The sequence below is a fragment of the Typha latifolia genome, chromosome 15, assembly GCF_019914945.1.
Source record: "Typha latifolia isolate L0001 chromosome 15, TyphaL0001v2, whole genome shotgun sequence".
In the NCBI taxonomy this organism is placed as follows: Eukaryota; Viridiplantae; Streptophyta; class Magnoliopsida; order Poales; family Typhaceae; genus Typha; species Typha latifolia.
The window spans coordinates 1,059-22,218 of record NC_133100.1 but is presented as its reverse complement, the minus strand read 5'-3'; the positions used below and the strand labels follow the sequence as shown (position 1 = coordinate 22,218).

The 21,160-nt window shown below is 38.0% G+C and overlaps 3 protein-coding genes across 4 annotated transcripts; 1 reads left to right on the top strand and 2 right to left on the bottom strand.

Moving 5' to 3' along the window:
- Nucleotides 1–693: 693 nt before the first annotated feature.
- Nucleotides 694–5,646, top strand: LOC140801782 (calnexin homolog). Its single transcript, XM_073157062.1, has 6 exons — nt 694–935; nt 1,048–1,117; nt 3,549–4,678; nt 4,770–4,841; nt 5,087–5,200; nt 5,283–5,646. Exons 1-6 carry the CDS (start codon nt 846–848, stop codon nt 5,421–5,423), a joined length of 1,617 nt encoding a protein of 538 aa, XP_073013163.1. The 5' UTR covers nt 694–845; the 3' UTR covers nt 5,424–5,646.
- A 796-nt stretch (nt 5,647–6,442) lies between these two features.
- On the bottom strand, nt 6,443–7,402 carry LOC140801649 (uncharacterized). The gene has a single exon (XM_073156864.1). It carries the CDS (start codon nt 7,197–7,199, stop codon nt 6,522–6,524), a length of 678 nt encoding a protein of 225 aa, XP_073012965.1. The 5' UTR covers nt 7,200–7,402; the 3' UTR covers nt 6,443–6,521.
- A 4,528-nt stretch (nt 7,403–11,930) lies between these two features.
- On the bottom strand, nt 11,931–20,194 carry LOC140801760 (ribonuclease TUDOR 1-like). 2 transcript variants are annotated; one of them, XM_073157035.1, is made up of 17 exons: nt 19,927–20,194; nt 19,153–19,317; nt 18,657–18,731; nt 18,441–18,554; nt 18,213–18,317; nt 17,740–17,946; nt 17,399–17,620; nt 17,209–17,316; nt 16,938–17,108; nt 16,646–16,843; nt 16,202–16,567; nt 15,891–16,121; nt 15,618–15,806; nt 15,464–15,541; nt 15,185–15,379; nt 13,658–14,035; nt 11,931–12,425 (listed from the first exon to the last, which is right to left on the bottom strand). In XM_073157035.1, the coding sequence occupies exons 2-17, from the start codon at nt 19,300–19,302 to the stop codon at nt 12,237–12,239; spliced, it is 2,976 nt and encodes a 991-aa protein (XP_073013136.1). In that variant the 5' UTR covers nt 19,303–19,317; nt 19,927–20,194; the 3' UTR covers nt 11,931–12,236. The 2 variants fall into 2 exon arrangements, with proteins under 2 accessions (XP_073013136.1, XP_073013137.1); XM_073157036.1 differs by having other exon boundaries at nt 19,933–20,140.
- Between the last annotated feature and the right edge of the window lie 966 nt (nt 20,195–21,160).

The window sequence follows — 21,160 nt, the reverse complement described above, 5'->3', positions numbered from 1 at the left end:
AAGAAAAAAAAAATCCGAGTTCATATTGTAGCCCTCACATTCACCAGCATTTTTGAAAGTGGAGTGAATTGATTTAATTACTTAATATTTGAAAAGTAGGGAAACCGTATTTGAACTATTTTAATTATATGATGAGTAAGTATATGTTAGTAAGTCAATTAGGTTCTAATCGATAAATAATTATGTGATGACTGCATTACGAGGTAAGATTAAGAAACAATATGTATGCATCATTGATAGCGTTCCACTCTTCTGACTAACGAACTTCCGTTTGTTAGTTTAAGGCGTTTGGAACTACGTGCTGGATACCAAATTATTAAAGAGCAATGTCTCAAGTCCATCAAAATGTACCAAAAATTCTTTTGATGTAGGGACTTGAAGGACTTTGTTTGAGGTTAGGATAAAATTATAATCCGCAAAAGATTAGTTTAGGTGTAACTATATCTACAATTTTAATTTTTGGATATACTAGAATTCTAGTCATCAAATAATAATAATAATAATAATAATAATAATTTGTAGATAAGCCAAGCCTTATCCGCATTTCTAAGTGGGTCGATTTGATCCCAAGTGTAAAGTTTTATTTGGGTCGATTTGCTCTTGCGCAGGATTTACGACGTGGCGGCATATTATTGGCTGAATCGACGTGCTCTCTGATATGATTGGCTGAAACAAGTCACGGGAGTCCTTTTTATTACTCTCAAGTCTCAACCATCGCTTCCGATCGAAGAAGACCTAGGTGACTTTCTACGCGTCAATCTCCTCCGTTAGTTTCTCTTTAGATCTCGTCTCCCCTTCCTCGAATTCGTCCTCGCTTCTTCCCATTGCGATCTCTGTTTCGCTCTATGGTTATGACGGGGGGAAGGCAGTTCCTGCCGCAGCTTCTCCTACTTTTGATCGGTTCACTCGCGGTGCATGTCTGGGCAGCGGATCCGGTAAATTGAACTATCTATTTTTCTTCAGTTTGTGATCTGAAATGTGTTCTTTACTCTCATTTAATGGATCCATGGGTTCTAATGGCGAGAGATTAATGGGATTTGGTTTCAGTTGTTCTACGAGTCGTTTGATGAGTCGTTCGAGGGGCGATGGGTCGTTTCTGAGAAGGAAGATTACACAGGTATCGCCTTTGTTTCATGCAGGCAACTTTTGCATTAGCACGTTTAAGAGATTAAATATCTCGTGTTTTTTAATCCGATCTATAGATTTCTTTAAGTCCGCTCGGTTGTTTTGCATATCCAATCTATAATTAATCAATTACAGGTCGGATTTGGGGTTAGTTTTGCTGATCGGTGTCTTCATATGACTATAGTGATAAAAATAAATAAAAACAGTATCTTCTTCGGCAAAATTTATTTGTCCAAGTTGCAAAGAGACCGATCAGTAAAATGTGCATTGTCATAGGATGATTGACCTTTAGTCAATTAGATTGGATTGATCTAAGTTAGGTTTTGTTCTGTGCAAGTCTTAAAAACAGATTTGTAAGATCTGTTTAGTTGTGCTTAAGTCATATTTGCTTATGATCCAGAGATTTAATTTCTAATGAACTTAATGTGGTTTTGATTAGTTGAGTATAATATGAATTCTGCAGCACACTATCAGTGATTCACATTGTCGTTGTCAATTGCATTAATTTCAATTTACTGGTGGCGAGAAGGAAAAAAAATGCAGTATGGGTGATCTTCACTCAGGACCTAATATTCTTAGTCTTGGTAGATCAGTTTGTCAAACTGCAAAGAAGAATGCCCATTTTAGGATTACAGATTGTGTACAACTTGGTTATTAGTATCTAGAGGTTAAGTTGATCTTGTTACTGCAAAAGGTTTTGATATCTTTGAGCATAGTTTGAAGTTTTCATTTCGGTTTTAGCTCGGTTAAAAAATGAAACATTTTGATCCGCTTCAGTCAGTTTTGGTTCTAGTTTTATTCTATCGGTTTCGAACTTCTTTTGACAAATACTCTTCTTTATCCTATTTTTCAATGCATCACACAAAATCTAATACCATTTGAGCAATGAGGTTGATATTGAGTAAGGTACAAGTTGGATTCAAGTCAAATCCAGCTTAGAATTAAAAAGCATACTTATAAAAAAAATGTTATTATGGTTGTTTTGATTGGATGCTATTTTCGGGGGTAGTTTCGAATCGGGTAGAATTGAAACGTGAAGTGTTTCGGCGTAATGTCTCAGTTTCGGATGAAACTTCAAATCATGCTCTAAGTGTATGAACCCAATCCGTTAGTTTGGTATTGGATTATTTCTTTTGTTAAACATTATCTAAGGTAGAGGTGATCATATGGTCCAACCCTCACATGTCCTATCCGGCTTGAGCCCGAGCCTGAATTGCCAATGGGCGGTATGGGCCAGCCTTTTGCCCGCTTGGCCTGGCCCAGAAGCCTAGCCCGAAGCCTGACCCAGAAGCCCACCCATAAGCCTTATGATACAATACTTCTTTAAATAGCTTACAGCTAGGCCCAACAGTCTACATTGTATTCCAACAACAATATGAGTACATGAGAGATGTACTATACCTTTTAAATATTTTTTAACAGATTTTTTTCTCAAAATAGTGCCCAGCCCGGTTGGCCTGACCCGGCCCGCTTGGTAATCACCTCTAATCTAAAAAAGGAAGAAGTAATTTTGAAAGTGGAACTTTTGTGGATTTTTTTTTTACCTCAACTAATTTCATTGACTATGCAATGAACAAGCCTCTTGTGACACAGAGGGACGAGTGGGGACAAAATAGTTCCACATTTTCTTGTGGAACTATTTTTCAACAAGAGGCAGGCAAAAATTAGTTTTTTATTTACTTTTTTCATAGTACCAGCTTTGTCCGTATGTTGTTGCTACAAAAGGTTACCTGCTTTGAACTATTGGGATAAATACTATCATTACTGCAGTGTAGAGGTAAACATTGGTATGCACCATTCTTTCCAAATACAAGAGTTAGACATATCATGTAGAAGAATACATGTCTTGGAGCCCTAAAAGAGGATCATTTGATGCTGATATTCATCATTCACCAGGTTTCGAATGACCACTAACTGAGGTCCTTGTGAGAACTGTTGTTTCCCGCTTAAGGGGAAAAAAGATAACTGTATAATGGCCACATAATTAATGGCTATAGATAAAAAAAAAATCACCTTCATTTGTTTTATCTATTGCTCATATGACAAATTAATATTTCATAGAGTATTCATCGATCTTTTTGACTATATTACATTAAGTTACGTCTTGTCATAGATACATCAGTTTTACTACATGTAGAAAAGAGATGAGTGACAAATCAATTGTAACAAGTTCAAGGTCAGTGTGGACCAAATATTTGAGAACCTGGTATTAACTGAAACAGAAGCAGTCACACATATTCAAATTCTTTTATTATTTGAACTGTTATGAGGAGTAATATTTAGTGCAGCACTTGTTTTGCATTTTCATTGTACTTGGATGATCCATTGATCTGTGTATGTGCATGGGGGTGTGTGTTTTCCAAGACCTCATATTCCTGTCCAGCTCATCATTGTAATTCATCTTAATATTTTCTGATTGATAGGTGTATGGAAACATTCCAAAAGTGATGGCCATGAAGATTATGGTCTCCTTGTGAGCGAGAAAGCAAGGAAATATGCAATAGTTAAAGAAATTGATGAAGCTGTTAGTCTTAAGGATGGCACTGTTGTGCTACAGTTTGAAGTACGACTTCAAAATGGTCTGGAATGTGGAGGGGCATATCTTAAGTACCTACGTCCACAGGATGCTGGATGGATATCAAAAGAGTTTGACAATGGATCTCCTTATAGTATCATGTTTGGACCTGACAAGTGTGGTTCCACTAATAAGGTGCATTTCATTCTTCAGCACAAGAACCCCAATACTGGGAAGTTTGTTGAGCATCATCTCAAGCACCCTCCGTCTGTACCATCTGACAAGCTCACACATGTCTATACTGCTATTTTGAAACCTGACAACGAGTTGAGGATTTTGGTTGATGGGGAGGAAAAGAAAAAGGCTAATTTCCTGTCTGCTGATGACTTTGAGCCAGCATTTATCCCACCACAGACTATTCCTGATCCTGATGATAAGAAGCCGGAGGACTGGGATGAGAGGGCTAAGATTCCCGACCGTGATGCTGTAAAACCTGAGGACTGGGATGAAGATGCCCCAATGGAAATTGTGGATGAGGATGCTGTCAAGCCAGAAGGATGGTTGGATGATGAACCTGAAGAAATTGATGATCCAGAAGCCACCAAGCCAGAAGATTGGGATGATGATGAGGATGGTGAGTGGGAGGCACCTAAAATTGACAACCCATTGTGTGAAACAGCACCTGGGTGTGGGGAGTGGAAGAAGCCGATGAAGAAGAATCCTGCTTACAAGGGAAAATGGCATGCTCCTCTGATTGACAATCCCAATTACAAGGGTATCTGGAAACCACAGCAGATACCTAACCCTGAATATTTTGAGCTTGACAAACCTGACTTTGAGCCAATTGCAGCCATTGGTATTGAGATTTGGACAATGCAGGATGGAATTTTGTTTGATAGTATCTTGATAGATAGTGATGAAAAGGTTGCAGAGTCATATCGGGATAAAACATGGAAGCTTAAGTTTGAAGTCGAGAAGGAAAAGCAGAAGGCAGAAGAAGCAGCTGCAGATCAATCAGATGGCCTTTCTAGTTTCCAGGTGACTCTGATGCACTGTACTTTGAAATATTTGATTGTGTCTAAATTTTGCTTGAAAATAACAATATGACTGACGTGTCTTCGTATTGCAGAAGAAGGTATTTGATGTTCTCTACAACATAGCAGATATTCCATTCCTGGAGGCATACAAGACCAAGATCATTGTAAGCACCAAATACCTTTTTCTTTGCCGTTATTTTGAGACAATGGTGATGTTATTTCCTGTGACCTCTTTTTTCATGTCTAATAGTTGTAGTATCATTCCTTAATGTATTCAATAGATTATGTATAGATGTAAATGCGGGATCATTTGTGATATCATCATATTCTCTAAATTCCGATAATTCTCTTTCAAGTTTTTTCGTATAGACTATTTTATTGTGTTTTAACTTGTGCTTCTATATTTCAGGATGTCATTGAGAAGGGAGAGAAACAGCCAAACCTAACTATCGGAATTCTTGTATCAATTGTTGTCGTAGTTGTGACCGTCCTCTTTAAGATTTTGTTTGGTGGAAAGAAACCAGTAAGTCTTTTGGCTATGCACCAATCATATCCTTTCTTTGCTTTCTCGAACTTACCTCAGAACCTTTCTTGGTTTGCTACAGGCTCCACTTAAACCCACTGAGACCAAGACTGCTGCAGCTCCTGAGACCGATGCTCCAGCAAGCAGCACTGAGAAAGAAGAGGAGGATGAGAAAGAGGATGCACCAGCTCTGCGCCCCAGGAGGTCTAGAAGAGAGACATAGAGTAGATGGGTCTTCAATTTTGATTGTGTTATTTCTGGCACTGTTTCACCATTTACCCTCATTTTAGGTTTGAGTATTTATACTGTAATCTGATCATCCGTTTCTTCTTATAACCAATTGAAAGATGTTTTCATTTCTGAACTGCAAAAGGAGCATGCAAAGGATTCTTCCACGTAAACCCGCTTGATCTATATATATATTTGATGTTAAGCTAGTTTTTCCATCTCTATTTTCAGAGAGTTGAATGCTCTTGCTATGTTAATTTCGTTGAGCGTCTAAATGATTAGCTTCTTTACATGGTTTGTTTCAGAATCCATTTAACCAGCATCCATGGCTCTGCCAAATTTACCTATTTGAAACAACAGCAACTGTATGCCCCCTCACCTTTCTTTTTTAAAAAGTGCGACTACACTTATATTTAATACTCTACTTTCATTTGATCACCGAGGTACCCATTTGACCACTAATTTGTCCTCTTCCTAGAGTGGATAGATCTACACTCAAACCTCCCACACGTGTGTATTTCTGATCAAAAGAATTTCCGTAATCATAAAAAGATTACTTGTCCCAAATTTGCATCACCGACCAATGATGAAAGATTAATTAGCATCTTCACTGAAGAAGAACTCCAGCTAAAGCAACCTAGTTTGACCGAGTCAAACAGACAGCAAAGCAAAGGAGAAAGAATGATAAAGCTCTTCTCGTTGTCGAGATTGTCCGTAGTAGTAGCTTTTTATTATTGTGTGTTTGTGCGCTCTCCTTGGAACTACTAGAGAAATTAATTAATACACATATAAAACTATTCAAAATTGCAAACTCATACGTGTAGAGTTGTAACATCGAGATTAAGGGTTTCTTTTTGGAAAAATTTAAAAAAAAAAATGAACTTTAGAAAAAACAAAATAGGACAACAAGTAATAATCGATTTATTGAGAATCGTGGCCGAAGACAGCAAAGTTTCGAAATTAAGTTAAAAGAGTATGGTAAATTTGCAAAATATTTGCTCGTGTAGCCTGTACTTTTTGGTAAAAAGTTTTCACTCACTAAAAATTTACAAATATAGTTACAATTTAACCCAAACAAAATAACCGATCACAACTAGTGGGTCCCATTCTTCCTCCTCCTCCTCCTCCTCTCCTTTCCCCAAAACACACCAAACACCACCATTTTCCCTCTCTTCCTCTTCTCCCTGATCGTCTCCAACTTCGGCCTCCATTGCCGCCACCTACACCTCACCAATTCCTCGTACTCCTTCTCCAACTCCACCGTGCTACATACCCTCAGACCACCGCCGCCCTTTTCCTCCTCCTCTTCCTCCTCTACCAAGAACTCGTCGCTGACTCTTATCCTTAGCATACCCGTCGCCGACTTTTCCACCTCGAACGGCCTCAGCACCCCGCCGGCCTTCTTGTAGTTATTGTTATTGCCATTCCCCTTGACGAGGAGGAGGGAGGAGGCCAAGGAAACGAAGGAGAGCACGGAGTGGAAGAAGTGGGAGGGGAGGAGGAAGTAGGAGTGGCCGGGTTGGAGCAGATCCCGGGAGGAGAGGGGCGGCACTTTTTGGCCGATGTAGAAGGAGTCGGACCGGCAGATGAGGTGGCGTGGATGCTCCCGCATCAGCTCCGCTGCGGAGATCGGCCGGTGGTAGATCTGGACCCGGCCGTCCGAGCCCACTAGCCGGACCGGTTCCCTCCGGTCCGGGGATGGACACGCGACGCCCGATAAGTGGAAGCAGTACCATGGGATCATTTGCAGGGTTAGAGATTTCAATCCCATCGATCTGCTATGTGTGTATGCGCATGTATGTATATGCTTGCTAAATTCGGTGATGCATGTAGTATGATGAGAAGAGAAGGAGAGATGGAGAAGAACTCAAAAGAGTGAAGAAAGAGCGAGAGAGAGAGAGAGAGAGAGAGAGAGAGGAAAAGAGAGTAAGATGGATGAAGTTGGTATGAGGATGAGCATGTGGCCATGTGGGTGGGTGGGTTTATACTTTATACTTCTATGGGATGGGTCATGGATTCATGGGGGTTGTACCCAATATGGACCAAGATAGTATTTCTTTAATTATTAATTTTTTAAATTTTTTTGAAGAAACAAAATGCACCTTTTCTTTTCTTTTTTTTCTCCTCTCACCTCTATTTATTTTAGAGTTAAAGTAGGTAAAATATATTTTACCTTTTTATACTTATGTCTAAAATAAAATAATTGTTTTTTCTATTAAATTTAACGCAATGACACCAAAATAATTAAAATATCCCTATTATGTTTGTTAGAGAAGATATCAGGTTTTGAGACAATATAGCTAAATGACTAAATGATACTCGATTAAATTTAATAGAAAAATTAAGTTTTACTTTAGTCATAAATACATATAATAGTTTAAGACTTTCTGAAATACATGGGCTAAAGTGATTCTGGACATAAGTACATATATTTAACCGAAATTTTTTTTATTGAGGCTTAAGTGGGTTAGCAACCTGTAGCTTGTTGAGCTTACAGAAGACCTAACCTAGCAGCTGACACAAATGAACAATACTACAAAGTAAAAAGAATACGACATACAACAACTACTAGCTATGAAAAAAAAACAAAGATCATCATGCTATCTATATCTAAGACAACAACAGAATTCGGCAATTCAATCTATACAGTGGCGACGAGAAGCATGGGGCTAACATGTAGTGGAGAGACGGGGAGGAAGCAAATCAAGACAGCGGGGACCAAACTTGATGTCAAAATAGCACGAGATATGCATCGAGATGCAAACATAGGAGGACAATGACGTTAGAAGAGATTTATAGCAAAAGGCCTAGCCAAGGCTAGTCTACAACACCAAAGGAAAGTTCCAACTATCAGGACTTAACCAACCTAAATCGTAGAGCAGTGCATTAGTGGTTGAGCTGAGGCTTCACCTCTGGTGTTGTCACCCTAAGTGACAATCGATGCGAGACAACATATGAAGAGAGAGATAGGAAGATCGGTGACAGTAAAGCTAGCGGGGATGGGAAGAAGGATGAGAGGGCAATACCAACCGTAAGGTGGGGAGGGATAAAGTAGATCATGAGAAAGAAGAGGAAGAGAATTCCAAAGAAATGAGGAGAGGAAGAGAGAAGGAGAAAGATATCTTGATGGTTTGTCATGGTCTGCGTGGGCTCTGCTAGATTATATAACTGTATAGTATGATTGTTATAGATTTAGATATAGATTCACTAACAGGTTAATGATATCATGATTTATTTTGTGATGAATTATATAAGCATAAGAGTGTATTTGTGTGTGGCGGCCCCACTCGTCCTGTCGCTTGAGCGTGCACGTGTCTGTGCTAGATGGGGGGGCTTTATAATTCAGGTGGTATAAATATAAGGAAAATGCTTGTTGTCAATGAGGTGAAAACCTCTATGATAGGGAAATTAATATATTCAAACCCTGACAGAGAACTGTAGAACTAGTTTAAAAGAGAACGAGGAATAAGGAACAATTTTATCCCACCTGATGACATAAAGAAATAAGAAAATTTAAATTACCTTTATAGTTCAATGGTTTAAATTTTAGTAACTCGTGATTAAGATTATGGTTGACATTTGATGAATCTTTTATGATCGGAGGAGTACGATATGCGCATGATTTAGATTAATTGTGACTCAATTTTGAGGGCTATGCTAGTCTATTTATATACCCTATAGTCAGTCTCCTAGCTGGTGATTAACCCATAGAAGAGACAAAAGACAATAAAAATGAGCAAACTTTTTGTTGCTTAAGAAAAAAATTCAAGTCACAAAAATTTGCCACACCATTATACGATTTTGGAAGAAAATTATAATGGTTATTGGGGAAGTTGCCATCTGTAGTTTGAGAGTATTTAATATAACGTTTCTGGGATCGATTGGGTCGTATAATAAGAAAGAGGCGGGAGACCAGGGGCGATGTATTTATATACAACTATTTAATTTACATTAATATTATCTTGGGTTCGAACAGTGTGTGACTCCACTTTATTTATTACTTTCTTTTTCTTCTTCTTTTTAAACTCAGTTCTCTGGCACTGGATTGGTTGCAGGTTTGACACTTTGACTGAGTTTTTCAAAACACTTTCGCTTTCTTTTGCGACTTTTTGGATAAATTGTATTCAAAGATTCGAATCTCTAGAAGACTAAAACCCAACCCATATAATATCTATATATATATATATATCCATAGTCCATAGTCCATAGTCCATAGTCCATAGTCTATAGTTTTTAGTCATAGAGAAATACTAAAATAAAATGTGGGTAAATAGAGCAACTTGGCTTCCACTATACCTATCAAACTTGTGGTCAGTCTTTGTGCTAACGTTAGATTGGTAGGTGTCACTCCATTTTTGAGCTGAGACTAATATATAAATCGTAGTAGTAGTGTAAAAGTTTTTTTTAATTTGTTTTAAAAGTTTTTGTTAGGTTCGATTTGGTCCAAAGATTGAGGTGTAGTAGGTAAGTCTCATACGTCTATTTTGTGGACCACAAAGACAGACGATCTTAGGACGGTTTAAAGTATGAACCTTTTTTTTTTTTTTGGACCCAAATTAAGTCTCCCGCCGAAATCTAATACCTAGAAAAACACATGTCGAGATGAGAATTTTCCACGTAGGTCGTAGGTCACTAATGGAAAGCTGCTTACATGTCGGTTTGACGAGTTAGGCTACAGTAAGTAGTACCATGCTCTATTGGCTATTGCTCTTCTCTGAGACCAACACCACGGAATCAAATCAAAGTGGTATTTGATTCAATATTGTGTGTTTGACTAGTAGTCCGAGGGCCCTGTCCTTTAAATTGTTCTGAATCAAAACTTTGAGGGGCCTGAGACAGCTCGGAGTACGAAGACTTAAAAAGAAAAGGTAAAGTAACACCCAGAGCCCAGAGGAGTAGTTTCATCTCAATCCAACCTCATGTGATTACGTTGCACGAGAGGGTATGTATATATATATATATAAGAAGAAGAAGAAGACGCCAAACGTTTTGAAAAGGAGGCAACGCAAACGAGACACAAAACTACGTCTCTCCCTCACGCTCATATCCAACGCATTCAAAACTTTGAAAGTTTTGAGGGGTATTTGGACTGTAGCATTACCATTGCAAATTTAACCTTTCTAGAAGTATTTGGACTGTAGAAACGTGTGAAATAGAGAAAACTATTTTAGAACATACTTACGAGTTACGATCCTACATATCTGGGATTTTTTTTTCTTCTTCTTCCAAGCATAATAAGTTACAATATGATACGTTGTTATACGTCTATGCAAGAATTGTTGGTTTTTTAGGAAATTCATAAGAAAAAAAAACCACACTTTTTGCACTTATTATTATAATTATTAACATCTGATTATATTTGTAGTTGTCCTTAGACCCTTATAATTTGCTTTTATTACTTTAAAAAACATCTTAATATTAGTTTAGGTGGTCTAACTTCTTATTTCAAAAATATTGTGGAGATTTAAGTAAAACATAGTGTGTAAATTATAAGTTTCCCTAAATTTGTATCCCGAAAATAGGAAACGTTGATCATCACCAACATTTTAGTAGTATTCTATGTACCTCAACCATAAGGTTCCTATGGAAATTATAACATAAATAAAAGAGATTGGGCTCTATCTATCATCTTTCTATATATCTATCAATATATCATTAACCTCACAAGCTTGTATGTGAAGGAATGGTTTGTGGAGCAACGTGCCAGATCCAACTCCTATGTGTGTAAAGAAAAAGGAATCTCTCTTTTCTACCCCATTTTCTAGTTCTAAATTAAAATTGGTCCCCACGAGAGGGTGGCAACAACAGTGCCAAGTCTCTAGGCCACACCCACTCCAAGGTCTCGATATCATAAAACAAAATAGATGAAGCAGGCAAAAAAAAAAGAAGGGGAATTAAAAATAGCATAAATTCGTACTTTATAATTGTATAAAGACATGGTTTAGGTTCATATACGTACAAGAATACATGCACGGCTGTTAACAGTGTATTAATATTGTAGAAGGGCATGTGCTTGTCTTAAAAGATAGTTTCTTTCGTTACTAGCAAGCAACGAAAGTTGCTTTGATTTTGGTGGATCTTAAACTCCCATTACTTCAATGCTAGGTTTGTTCAGACACAACGAGAGAAATGGTGTGGGAGAGTAAAGAGCACTTTGTTCTACAATATACTCCGAAGAATTTAAGCAATCACCAGTAGCGGATTATGTAACTAAACTATTGAGTCACGTACATGCTACTAACACATATACGTCCATGCATATATATATATATATATATATACGTATAGGAATACAAACAAACAGACCTGGTTGGAGAATTAAAGATACATCTGAAGATGAACATTTGTCCCAAATAAGCTGTCTTTCGACAGGATCATCTTTTATGGGATGCAAATAGTGAATTTCATAGTTTTACGAGTTCTGATCAAACTCCACAAGAATGAAGAGCGAGGGAAAACTAGGAATGCATGGCAACAAATAGACTATTCAAACACAACTACATTGGGTAAAGCAACATGATATTTATTGTCTTCAGGTCTAAAAAGGATACAAAATTGTCATTTTCTATCTAGTGATATTTCAGGAGACGCTGATGCTCAGATAGATTAAAAGAAAGAAGCGACAAGTTAAGATGTCCTTATTGGGAGGAGAAAAGCAATGTCTCTCAAAGCTTTTGATGAAAATAAGATGAGAAGAAAACAACAATCAAAATGTAAAAGTAGCTCTCTAGATTTTTTTTTCTTACTGCCAAGCTCCCGCGGTCTAAGCCTAATAACTTAACTCAGCACCACTTGTGGTGACACATAACTAGCGGCGGCCTCCAGCTTTTCTCAGCGGCGGGGCAGACTCTTCATCATCAGATTGGACATCGCCATACTGCCACATCTTCAGCCTCTCACGTTTTGCTTTCGCTTGGAATTCTTCCAGATTATCCAGAGCTGCCTTTCTTTCCTTGGTATCCCATCTTTTCCTTCTCTCTAATCTAGCAAGTCCTTCCTGCAAAACAAGGTATAGAGATTTAAGATGCTCAAAGAACAAAGTTATAAAATACAGAATCATCATCACAATATGTACTTATGCACTACCAAGAAGCATATCATAGGTAAATAACAGAGTATTTAGTAAAATAAGCTGTTGATACTCACAATAACAACAGTAGCTAATAGATTAACAATGAATTAGCAAGAGTGTAACCCAATAGCTGGAGGTTAGGAGAGAACAATTATAAAGTAGATTGACAGGGTATGATCCCAATTAGCATAAGTGAAATTACTGCTCTCATTATATATCAGGAATGTCAGACCTAATTAGTCATTTAAGACAAAGTGAATTACAGACCCTAACCTGATATGACAGAACAAAACGTAGAGGAAATTAGCAGGACATAAGGAAAAAAAAACTAGGGGATAGAGACTGAGCCTCGAAGGCATGAAAATGCGCTAGTTTAAGAGGTATAATAGCTTCAAGTTAAAAAGCCATCCATTCAGCCATCCATTCAGCCAGGCAGTTTGAACACAACATAACAAATGAAATATTCCTATTGAATCTCCACCACACTGCTGTCAAAGTCATATTGATGTACCAAAGTAAGAACAGAAGTCTGTGAGCAAGAAACAGGAAACACTCACAGAGGCAAGGTGAATCCCAGGTGGCCAAGTAGTAAAGCAAAATGAATTATAAAAAACAAGTAAATCCACATCCGATTTAAAGGTTTAGAAGATTTGGAGACAGCATTTGAAGATATCCAAAGAAGACAGAAGACAAGACATAACAGGTAATGAAGAACATTGGTAAATTAAAGGGGGGAAAAATATAACATATCTCTCATGAAAAAGTTACTGTAGTCAAAATATAAATAGTTGCAAATTCCTAAAGTTATATTATAGACATCTGTACCTACCTAGCTACAAACTGACAATGAATCTTAAACCAATAAAATGACTGCCATCTCACTTCTTGCACTAGTTTAAGTTGAGAGAAAAGGAAATAAGCTTGGTCATGATGTACCTAGCTGGGAATTCCATCAAGCTATATGATAGGCATAATTATGTGTCTACCTACCGACTGGACAATGAATTTTAAACCTATGAATGATTGTAGTCGCATTTTAATGAGACTAATTAGAGGTGAATGTCAGAATATAGATGTGGAATTTAAAAACTGGTAAGGTGCTATGTAAATTCAGACCGGGAAAAAAACAGACTAGCAAAATGATCAGGTAACCCAACCTGCAACATGGCAGCATTAATACTGGTTTCAGCTTCCACATCAACCAAAGTCACAATAAGAACTGTTCCTGTTCCTTGTCCTCTTACTTTTCCTCCAGAAGTATCTCTATCCTCAATCATAGCCCTGAACTCTTTTGAACTATTAAGAGTGCACTCACTGAAATACTCTGCAGCTTCTTGACCAAAATCATCCTCTAAATCAGGAACTTTTATATATGCAAGACTGCACAATTGAGCCAAACCAGGTGCTGATGAGACTGAAGAATCTAGAGGTCGCAAGCGACTGTATGGAACAGTTTCCTTGTTCCCATAATCAATGTAGAATACTTCAAAGTTGTCTTTTGCAGATTCAACTGCTCCTCGAGGTCCATTTACAACCTATGAAAAGACCAGACAAGTTCATGATGGTCAATATCAGATATTACCAGAACACTTGAAGCCTTGTATTATAAGTAACACAGAGTTAGAATAGATCTATCTTTCACAAAAAAAAGCAAAACCGACTTCCTAGAACACTAAGTTGCATCAAGGCAAGATGGTTCTTTTCATTACTCAAAAAACTTCTCTTGCAATATTCCCAATATCATATGCACTTTAAAAGTGGTAGGACTACCCTGTTGCCAATACCTATGGGTAATAAGGTAGCATGAGGTTTCCCGTCTGTCATTATATTTGTCAGTCCATAGACGGCATTTCAGAATGGTCTCAATGAAACGTAATTATGTCAGAATACAACAAGTATGCTATTTAGCTAGTAAAAATAAAATTGTTATGGTCATAAACAAAGAAATAACCTGGATGATGTTTTCCATACAACTGCTACCATAACATTGAGAAAAATAAAACCTTCTCAAATTTAGTCTAATGTTTGAGAACTGGAACTTACATTCTCTTTAAGACAAATTAAGTAACTATCGAAGACTTGAAGCAACTTATAAACCTCAGGTGAAGTACTTGAGAGGCAAACAAAGGTGAAAAATTGTATTAGGATAAAAGATAAAGTACGAGATTGTATTTCCAGATAATTTCGGTGCTCTGAGCAGAAAAGTATTGGAAGGAAATTATCAGAGCTATACAGACACATAGAGCAAGGAACCTAAAGTGTAAAAGCATAGAAATTATAAGTGTTGGAAAATCTCATTTACAAGCAGTTTCTCAAAATGTAAAAACTACCGAAGTACATAGTTGATCCAAGTTAACCCGGACAAGCATTGTGTATCACACTCATGGTCTGAAGTTTCATATGACATGGAACAGTACCGCCCAAAGTTATTGAAAACTAAGGCCAAAAGTCATTGCTCAGGACCAAAAGTACCATGATCAGTGGTTTTGACTTTCATTGCGGACTACTATCAGCTGAAACAATCTCTTTTGGCCCTAACTTTCTGTTTTTTTTCTAGGGATCAAAACTTAAAACCTAGACAGAAACTGAAAGTATGAACCATGATTACACCTATTGCAAAAGCGTTGCTCCAACAGTTAAAAGATCTAGTTGTTTGAAATAGCTACATCTGGAAGTATTCATACCATGGCTCTGTTCCAGGAATTATCCACACTGAATTGGGCAAGGACAATGTCACCCTTTGCAGGATTAAAAGCACCAATAACTGGCGCATCTACGAGGTTCAACGAGGCAAGCTTCTGTTGAATAGCTGCCACCCTTTGATCACCAACTGTTTGGACGTAGAACTTTCCACCACCCAGGACTTCAGTGACAACAACCTGGAAATATCGGTACCAAGATTAAATAAGTACTTCCTCAAATTAAGGGCTCCAGTAATATCTAATATCATTAAAATTTAGCACCTTGAGAACTTCCTTCTGCTTTGTATCAGCTGTAGAAGCATTGGCAGCTTCCTCTCCTTCAACATAGTTTTCCCATATCTAGAAACAATTAGGAAATAGTAATTAGCCAATATTCAGAAATTGGTGGACATATAGTTTAGTAATCATAGCTCACTTTCAATCTCTGCTTCTTTGCAGATTGTTCTGCCTGTGAGAGGAGGTGAGCATCTGGAACCCTGTCCGAGCCAAAGGAATTTTGGAGCTTTGCTAATCCAGCTTCAAGAAGAGTAGCAGCCATGTTTGTCTTGGACTCCCATAAGGAACCTAAGAATGTTCCAGTCCTATCAACTGTTTCAACCTCTATCTGGATAGTAAATGCACACGATTTAGATAAAGGACATAAATGAACTTGATATATATATTAAAACTTTAATGGGAAATAAATCACCTCAACATCACGCTGCAATATTTTTCTTCTCATTAACGCAATAGCTTCGTCTGAAAAAGGTTCATCTCGACCAGGGCACCTAACACCAGAAAATGAGAAGGCAATGCTGCATGTTTCCTTGGGGATCAATAATTTAAACCGATGACCACTAAGAACATATTCAACAACAGCAGGATGCCTTCTATTCCGATGCAAAAATGGCAAGAAATCTCTTGCTTTTTTAGCTGATGCCTGAACAGGAAAGACATGCTATGAATAAACCAAAGGATAGAAGTTGAATAATTTTTACAGCTCCAGCTCTAAGTTCTAACCGTCGTCAGATCTGTTATGTGCATCACTGGAGGATCCTTGGCTGAATGAATCCCTTTCTTTCCATGAACGGCACGTGATTCGGCTGCCAAAAGAGCCTCATAGTGGTTTGACCTTTCCTCAAAATCTCGGTGTCTAACTACAGTAGCAAAACCACGTGAAACAACCAGCTCAGCAATATTTGCTCCAGCAATTTGGCTCCCAGAAGAGGGAGCAGAAGAAGTATCATCACCGTCAGCCTTTGACGGTGAAACCAGAGAGACAGATCCAAAATCCATCACTCTAGAATCAGCTGAGTTTAATACAGCTGCAGAAATGGGTCCATCAGTTGGGCCGACTTTCCTAGAATATTCCATCGACACATTCACCTGAAACAAATGGAGAAATAGCAAATAATTAATATCAGTCGAATCATTGACCTTTACTACAGAAACTCATAGACGTACTTGACGCCCAATAAGACGTGTGCGCAAAAATTCCCTAGCCTCACGAGCATAGGGTGCTGGTTTTTCATCTCGACGAGGATTCCCCATCTTAGGAGCTCTAATGCTTGAGAGGTTAACCCGTCTCTCTGCTGAAGGGCTGCCATAAGGAATGGCATCATCAGCAACAATTATGCAGTCCCCGCTGACGACTTCTACCACCTAGAGAGAAAGCAGATGTAATTACAGAATAAAACATCTAGGAAGCATGTTGATTAGGAGAAAATGGTTTTATAAAAGTCAAATAGCAACATACTTTTCCTGTGAAGTTCTGATCATGGATTGCCTTTGAATTTGAAGCTGGGGGCACATAGTTTGTCCAAATCCTCAAGCGATCCTTTTTTGCTTGAAGCTCAGCAGCTTTCAACTTCCGCTTGGCATCATCCTCCATCATGTTTGCACTCCATTCAACATACTTAGCTAGACCCTGCACAGCAAATTATATAATGTTTTTCACGTACTTGTCAGATGTTAGAATTTCTTTTACCAGAAATTATTGCTTAACATGTGATGAGGGCAAAACTTACAGTTTGTACAAGCTCCAGAGCTAAGTCCTTAGCAGTATCACCATCAGGATAAAATACTGAACCGATTAAATTGCTGAACTTGTCTACGCCCTCCAACACAATTCGAACCTAGAGTTCCAAAGTAATTAAGGAAATTACTGGGCACACACTAACAGTTTGACAGGATTGAGATCTAAAAAGAAAGACTTACATCTCTATTCAGGACACGAATCTCAGTGAAATGTTTGGCTTCCCTCCCAAATGGATCTGGTGGAACTTCAGTAGATGAGGTCGCAGAGGCAGCAAGTCTCTGTGCTGAAGTGAGCTGTGGACGAGCTTCACTAGTAGTAGAACCATCTCCATTTGCATCATCGGTGGTCACTTCAGCTTCAGGAATCACATCATTGGTAGGCCTTCTACCCATGGACGGAGCCTATGTTTGAAACACACAAGATATTGTTAAAAGAAGATACAGACACACACACACATAAAGCGAGGGGGGTGAGGAAGATGAGAACTATTTTTGCCAGATTGATATCCTATGGTGCATACCTGTATTCCTGCAACAAAAACTTGAACAAATTGGAACTCTGGGAGCAGGTAAACGCGAACAGTACTGCCATCGCGAACCTGCTCAACAATGGCTTCCATGGGTTTTCCCTTATTCGCACCTAGCAGAGCCATGGCATTTAAGTTACTCGGGTCCCCTATGGCTGAAGGTGGCAGGTCTCTTATTGATGCCTCTGAAGTACCAGGTACCTGTAACAATTGTCAAAAGAGAAGCACAAGTTTGTGAGCCTTCACGATGCTTATACTACAGAAGCTGCTCTTGCTTCCAGCCGAGAAACCTAATGCCACTGGGCATACAAAGAAGGCTCTAAACTCAAGTGGAGGATCAAATTGATCCACATGCTCTGCATGCATTACTGCCATGGCATGCAATGCCATTCCCAGGAGGAAGATGGAAGCAAGAATATACTCTCTGGGAAAGATCCATACGACAAACAGAGAATGGATATACTAGCCTTGCTCCAACGACCTAAACCCTGCTGCTTAGCTTGCTCCTCCAATCGCTGCAGTTCTGCCAAGTAAGGGCTCACTTCACCTTTCTGTTGGCCCTGCTCCCTGACCTGCATAGACATTTGTAACCATGCAATAAGCAATAGTAGTTGCTTGTCAGCAAGATAACAAGTGCGATGACAAAGAGAGCAACAAGAAAGGTATAAGCCTATAAGGCAACTTGTATTATTTACCTTTGCCCATCCTTCAGAAACAACTAAATATGCCAGATTCTTATCTCCAAGAAAAACAGAACCAAATTCTCGACCTATAGACGGAACTGTATAATCCACTTTGAATGTGACATCCTACAAGAGGAAAGATATAGATTATAGTTTTTTCTAGAAAGAGAATTAATATGTTCGGAATTAAATGAAGGTTAATAACTTAATATGGTTTAAAATGATGACCTTTCCTATGCAGAGCTTCCTTAGATACTCCCTGCTGTCCCACGCAAATGGTTCGTCAATGCCACCCCGGCGAGCCTATTGAATAATCACCAATAAGAAAAAGAGAGGCTGATGTCAGCAGAAATAATACTTCCATTAATGAAAACACATTAGTTATATATCAGAAACGCCAAATGAAAAGATTTAGGTTCAGCGCATAATGTCAAATTGCTGGATACGTGTCACTAGCATGCTTTGGTAAAAGTATGCGAAAGGACATCATAAGAAATGTGCACCATGAAATTTAAGCATCTTATGAGGTTACAGGATATTAGCTTTTTAAATTTTATTGAAAGAAGGATAGGAACCAATCTTCTATAAGAAAATAAATTACTGGAACATATGCTACTCTGATAACATAAACCTAAATTGAGGTAGCACATCTGAATTCAAACAGACATTAAATATACAATTTTCTTCACATGGATGAGCGATCAGCCAATGTACATTGACGTACTAGTCTAGGAGCAATGAGCGAAGATAAGGTAATAGTCTTTTCAGGTGGGATCTCCGCTTTTGTGCTTCCCATTATCACCAGACAGTCGCCGGAAGTAACGGCCTTTACTTTCCCCCTCAACCATCCTGTAGCTCCGGCCGCTGTTGCCATGTCAGCAGCTACAACCTGTCACCATCAATCACCCTCTTCGTCATAATAAAAGAAGTCATATCTTGTTAAAATTTACCAACATGCGAACACAGACACCGTTCTTTCACAGGAAAAATGTTGCATATTGCTGGAATTTACATGCATGCAGAGAGCAAGTAGAGTAGAAAAAGAGGAAGAAAATTTTCTATTATCTTTCCTTCCTCTAATTGAGTGAAACAGATGATGGCCAGTAGAACATAAAGAAATGCATTTTTTTTCTCGATCTTAGTGACCTCCGCCATAAAAGAACCAACTTTAACAAAATCCATTCAGAAGATTCCATCAAAGCAAACAAATAAAGCTCAACAAGACCTCAGATCCGTTCCAACAGATCAATCAAACATCTTAATCGAAACGTAGATCGGCGCCAAATAACAGAATTTCGAAGAGAATGCAGCGAGAATCAAGCAAAACCTTACTAGATCGACCAGTACGACAGAGATCGACGGCTATATATCAAAGAGACGAGCTCTAATCACATAGAAATCCAAGATCCATTCAAAAAGCATGCAAAACGATCGATCTTTCAGCCCAAAAGGGACAGATCGCTGTTGATTTCGGTAATATCTGAGGCTACAAACTTACCCCGACCTGTGATCTCCGGAAAGGCACCGATCTCCTACGAGAAAGAGATCCGATCAGAGCTCAAGCTGCTCTTCCCCTCTTTGGTATTCCACAGCAATTTGATCCAATTATAAATGAGAGAAGGGGAGGGGAGAAGCGTCAGGCTCGGATGCGAGACAACGCCTCGTGGAGGCTTCGGCCGGTGAGAGACAAGCGGAGAGAAAGGCGTTACAGTGATGGAAATTGAAGAGAGAGGAGATAGATATAAAGCCTAGCAAGGGAAATGGATGAATGAGAAGTCCAGGATACCCTTCTATCATTAGGGGAATTACCAAATTTGCTGTATACGCTACAATTGTTATCCTGCCTTAAATAGTAATTCAATTCTGCGCCATTTTTCCTTTTACATCGTAAAATCTACTCCTAACTAAAGTAATTATTATAAAAAATATATTTAATAATTTGGTGTCACGATTTATAACTCTATGGATGGTTAACTCTTTGTCCGCCCCCCTATCATGAGTTTAAGTCCGGAAAACTTTCTTAAGACCTCATGAATTATGCATTATCATACATATTGTTAACTTAATTTTTTTTCTCAATTCTCTAGTAATTAAAAAAATTTATATTAGAGTTGACTCGCTTAAAAATCAGTGGGTTACTCGATCGAATTTCTGAGTTCATTTAAATTTTTTTTAAAATATTTAAATAATTATATAAAATAAATTGAAATATATCAAATCATATGATTTATACAAAATTTAAATTACACTTTTAATTTAATATATATATATATATATATATATTTATCTAAATTCTATTACTGAGTTACTCTTAGGGTAAATAATACGATAGATAACTAGATAATTTTAATAAAATGAGCATAAGGTTTACTTAAATCTATCCAGTTAGCTAGCTGAACTGCCGGTTGACCGTTTTTTATGAGCTCAATTAAATTTCGGTCTGATAACTTGAATTGTCTTATTGGTAGGTTTACTTATCCAACTCTCTAGTCTGGTTCTATTAATCATGAGATAAAGATTATGCGGTGATGAGTATTAATAGAAGTAAAAATTTATACAAGGTGATAATTATTAATAAAGATATATTGCCGGTTACAAAATAATATTTAAAAGAGACATATTTCATCGAGAGCACATAAAGCTGACTAACGTAGCAAATAATGCACACGAAATCAGATTGAAACTTAAATTTATGATAATTTATAGGTAGCCGAGATGTCTATAATCTATAA

Excerpts from the sequence above, each read along its gene's own strand:
- LOC140801782 (XM_073157062.1), top strand. The coding sequence starts at position 846 with ATGGTTATGACGGGGGGAAGGCAGTTCCTGCCGCAGCTTCTCCTACTT. Across the intron at positions 936-1,047 it reads ATGTCTGGGCAGCGGATCCG|TTGTTCTACGAGTCGTTTGA; the intron begins GTAAATTGAACT and ends ATTTGGTTTCAG. Across the intron at positions 5,201-5,282 it reads TGTTTGGTGGAAAGAAACCA|GCTCCACTTAAACCCACTGA; the intron begins GTAAGTCTTTTG and ends GGTTTGCTACAG.
- LOC140801649 (XM_073156864.1), bottom strand. The coding sequence starts at position 7,199 with ATGGGATTGAAATCTCTAACCCTGCAAATGATCCCATGGTACTGCTTC.
- LOC140801760 (XM_073157035.1), bottom strand. The coding sequence starts at position 19,302 with ATGGCAACAGCGGCCGGAGCTACAGGATGGTTGAGGGGGAAAGTAAAG. Across the intron at positions 18,555-18,656 it reads GGAAGCTCTGCATAGGAAAG|GATGTCACATTCAAAGTGGA; the intron begins GTCATCATTTTA and ends TTCCTCTTGTAG. Across the intron at positions 16,568-16,645 it reads CACGTCTTATTGGGCGTCAA|GTGAATGTGTCGATGGAATA; the intron begins GTACGTCTATGA and ends CATTTGTTTCAG.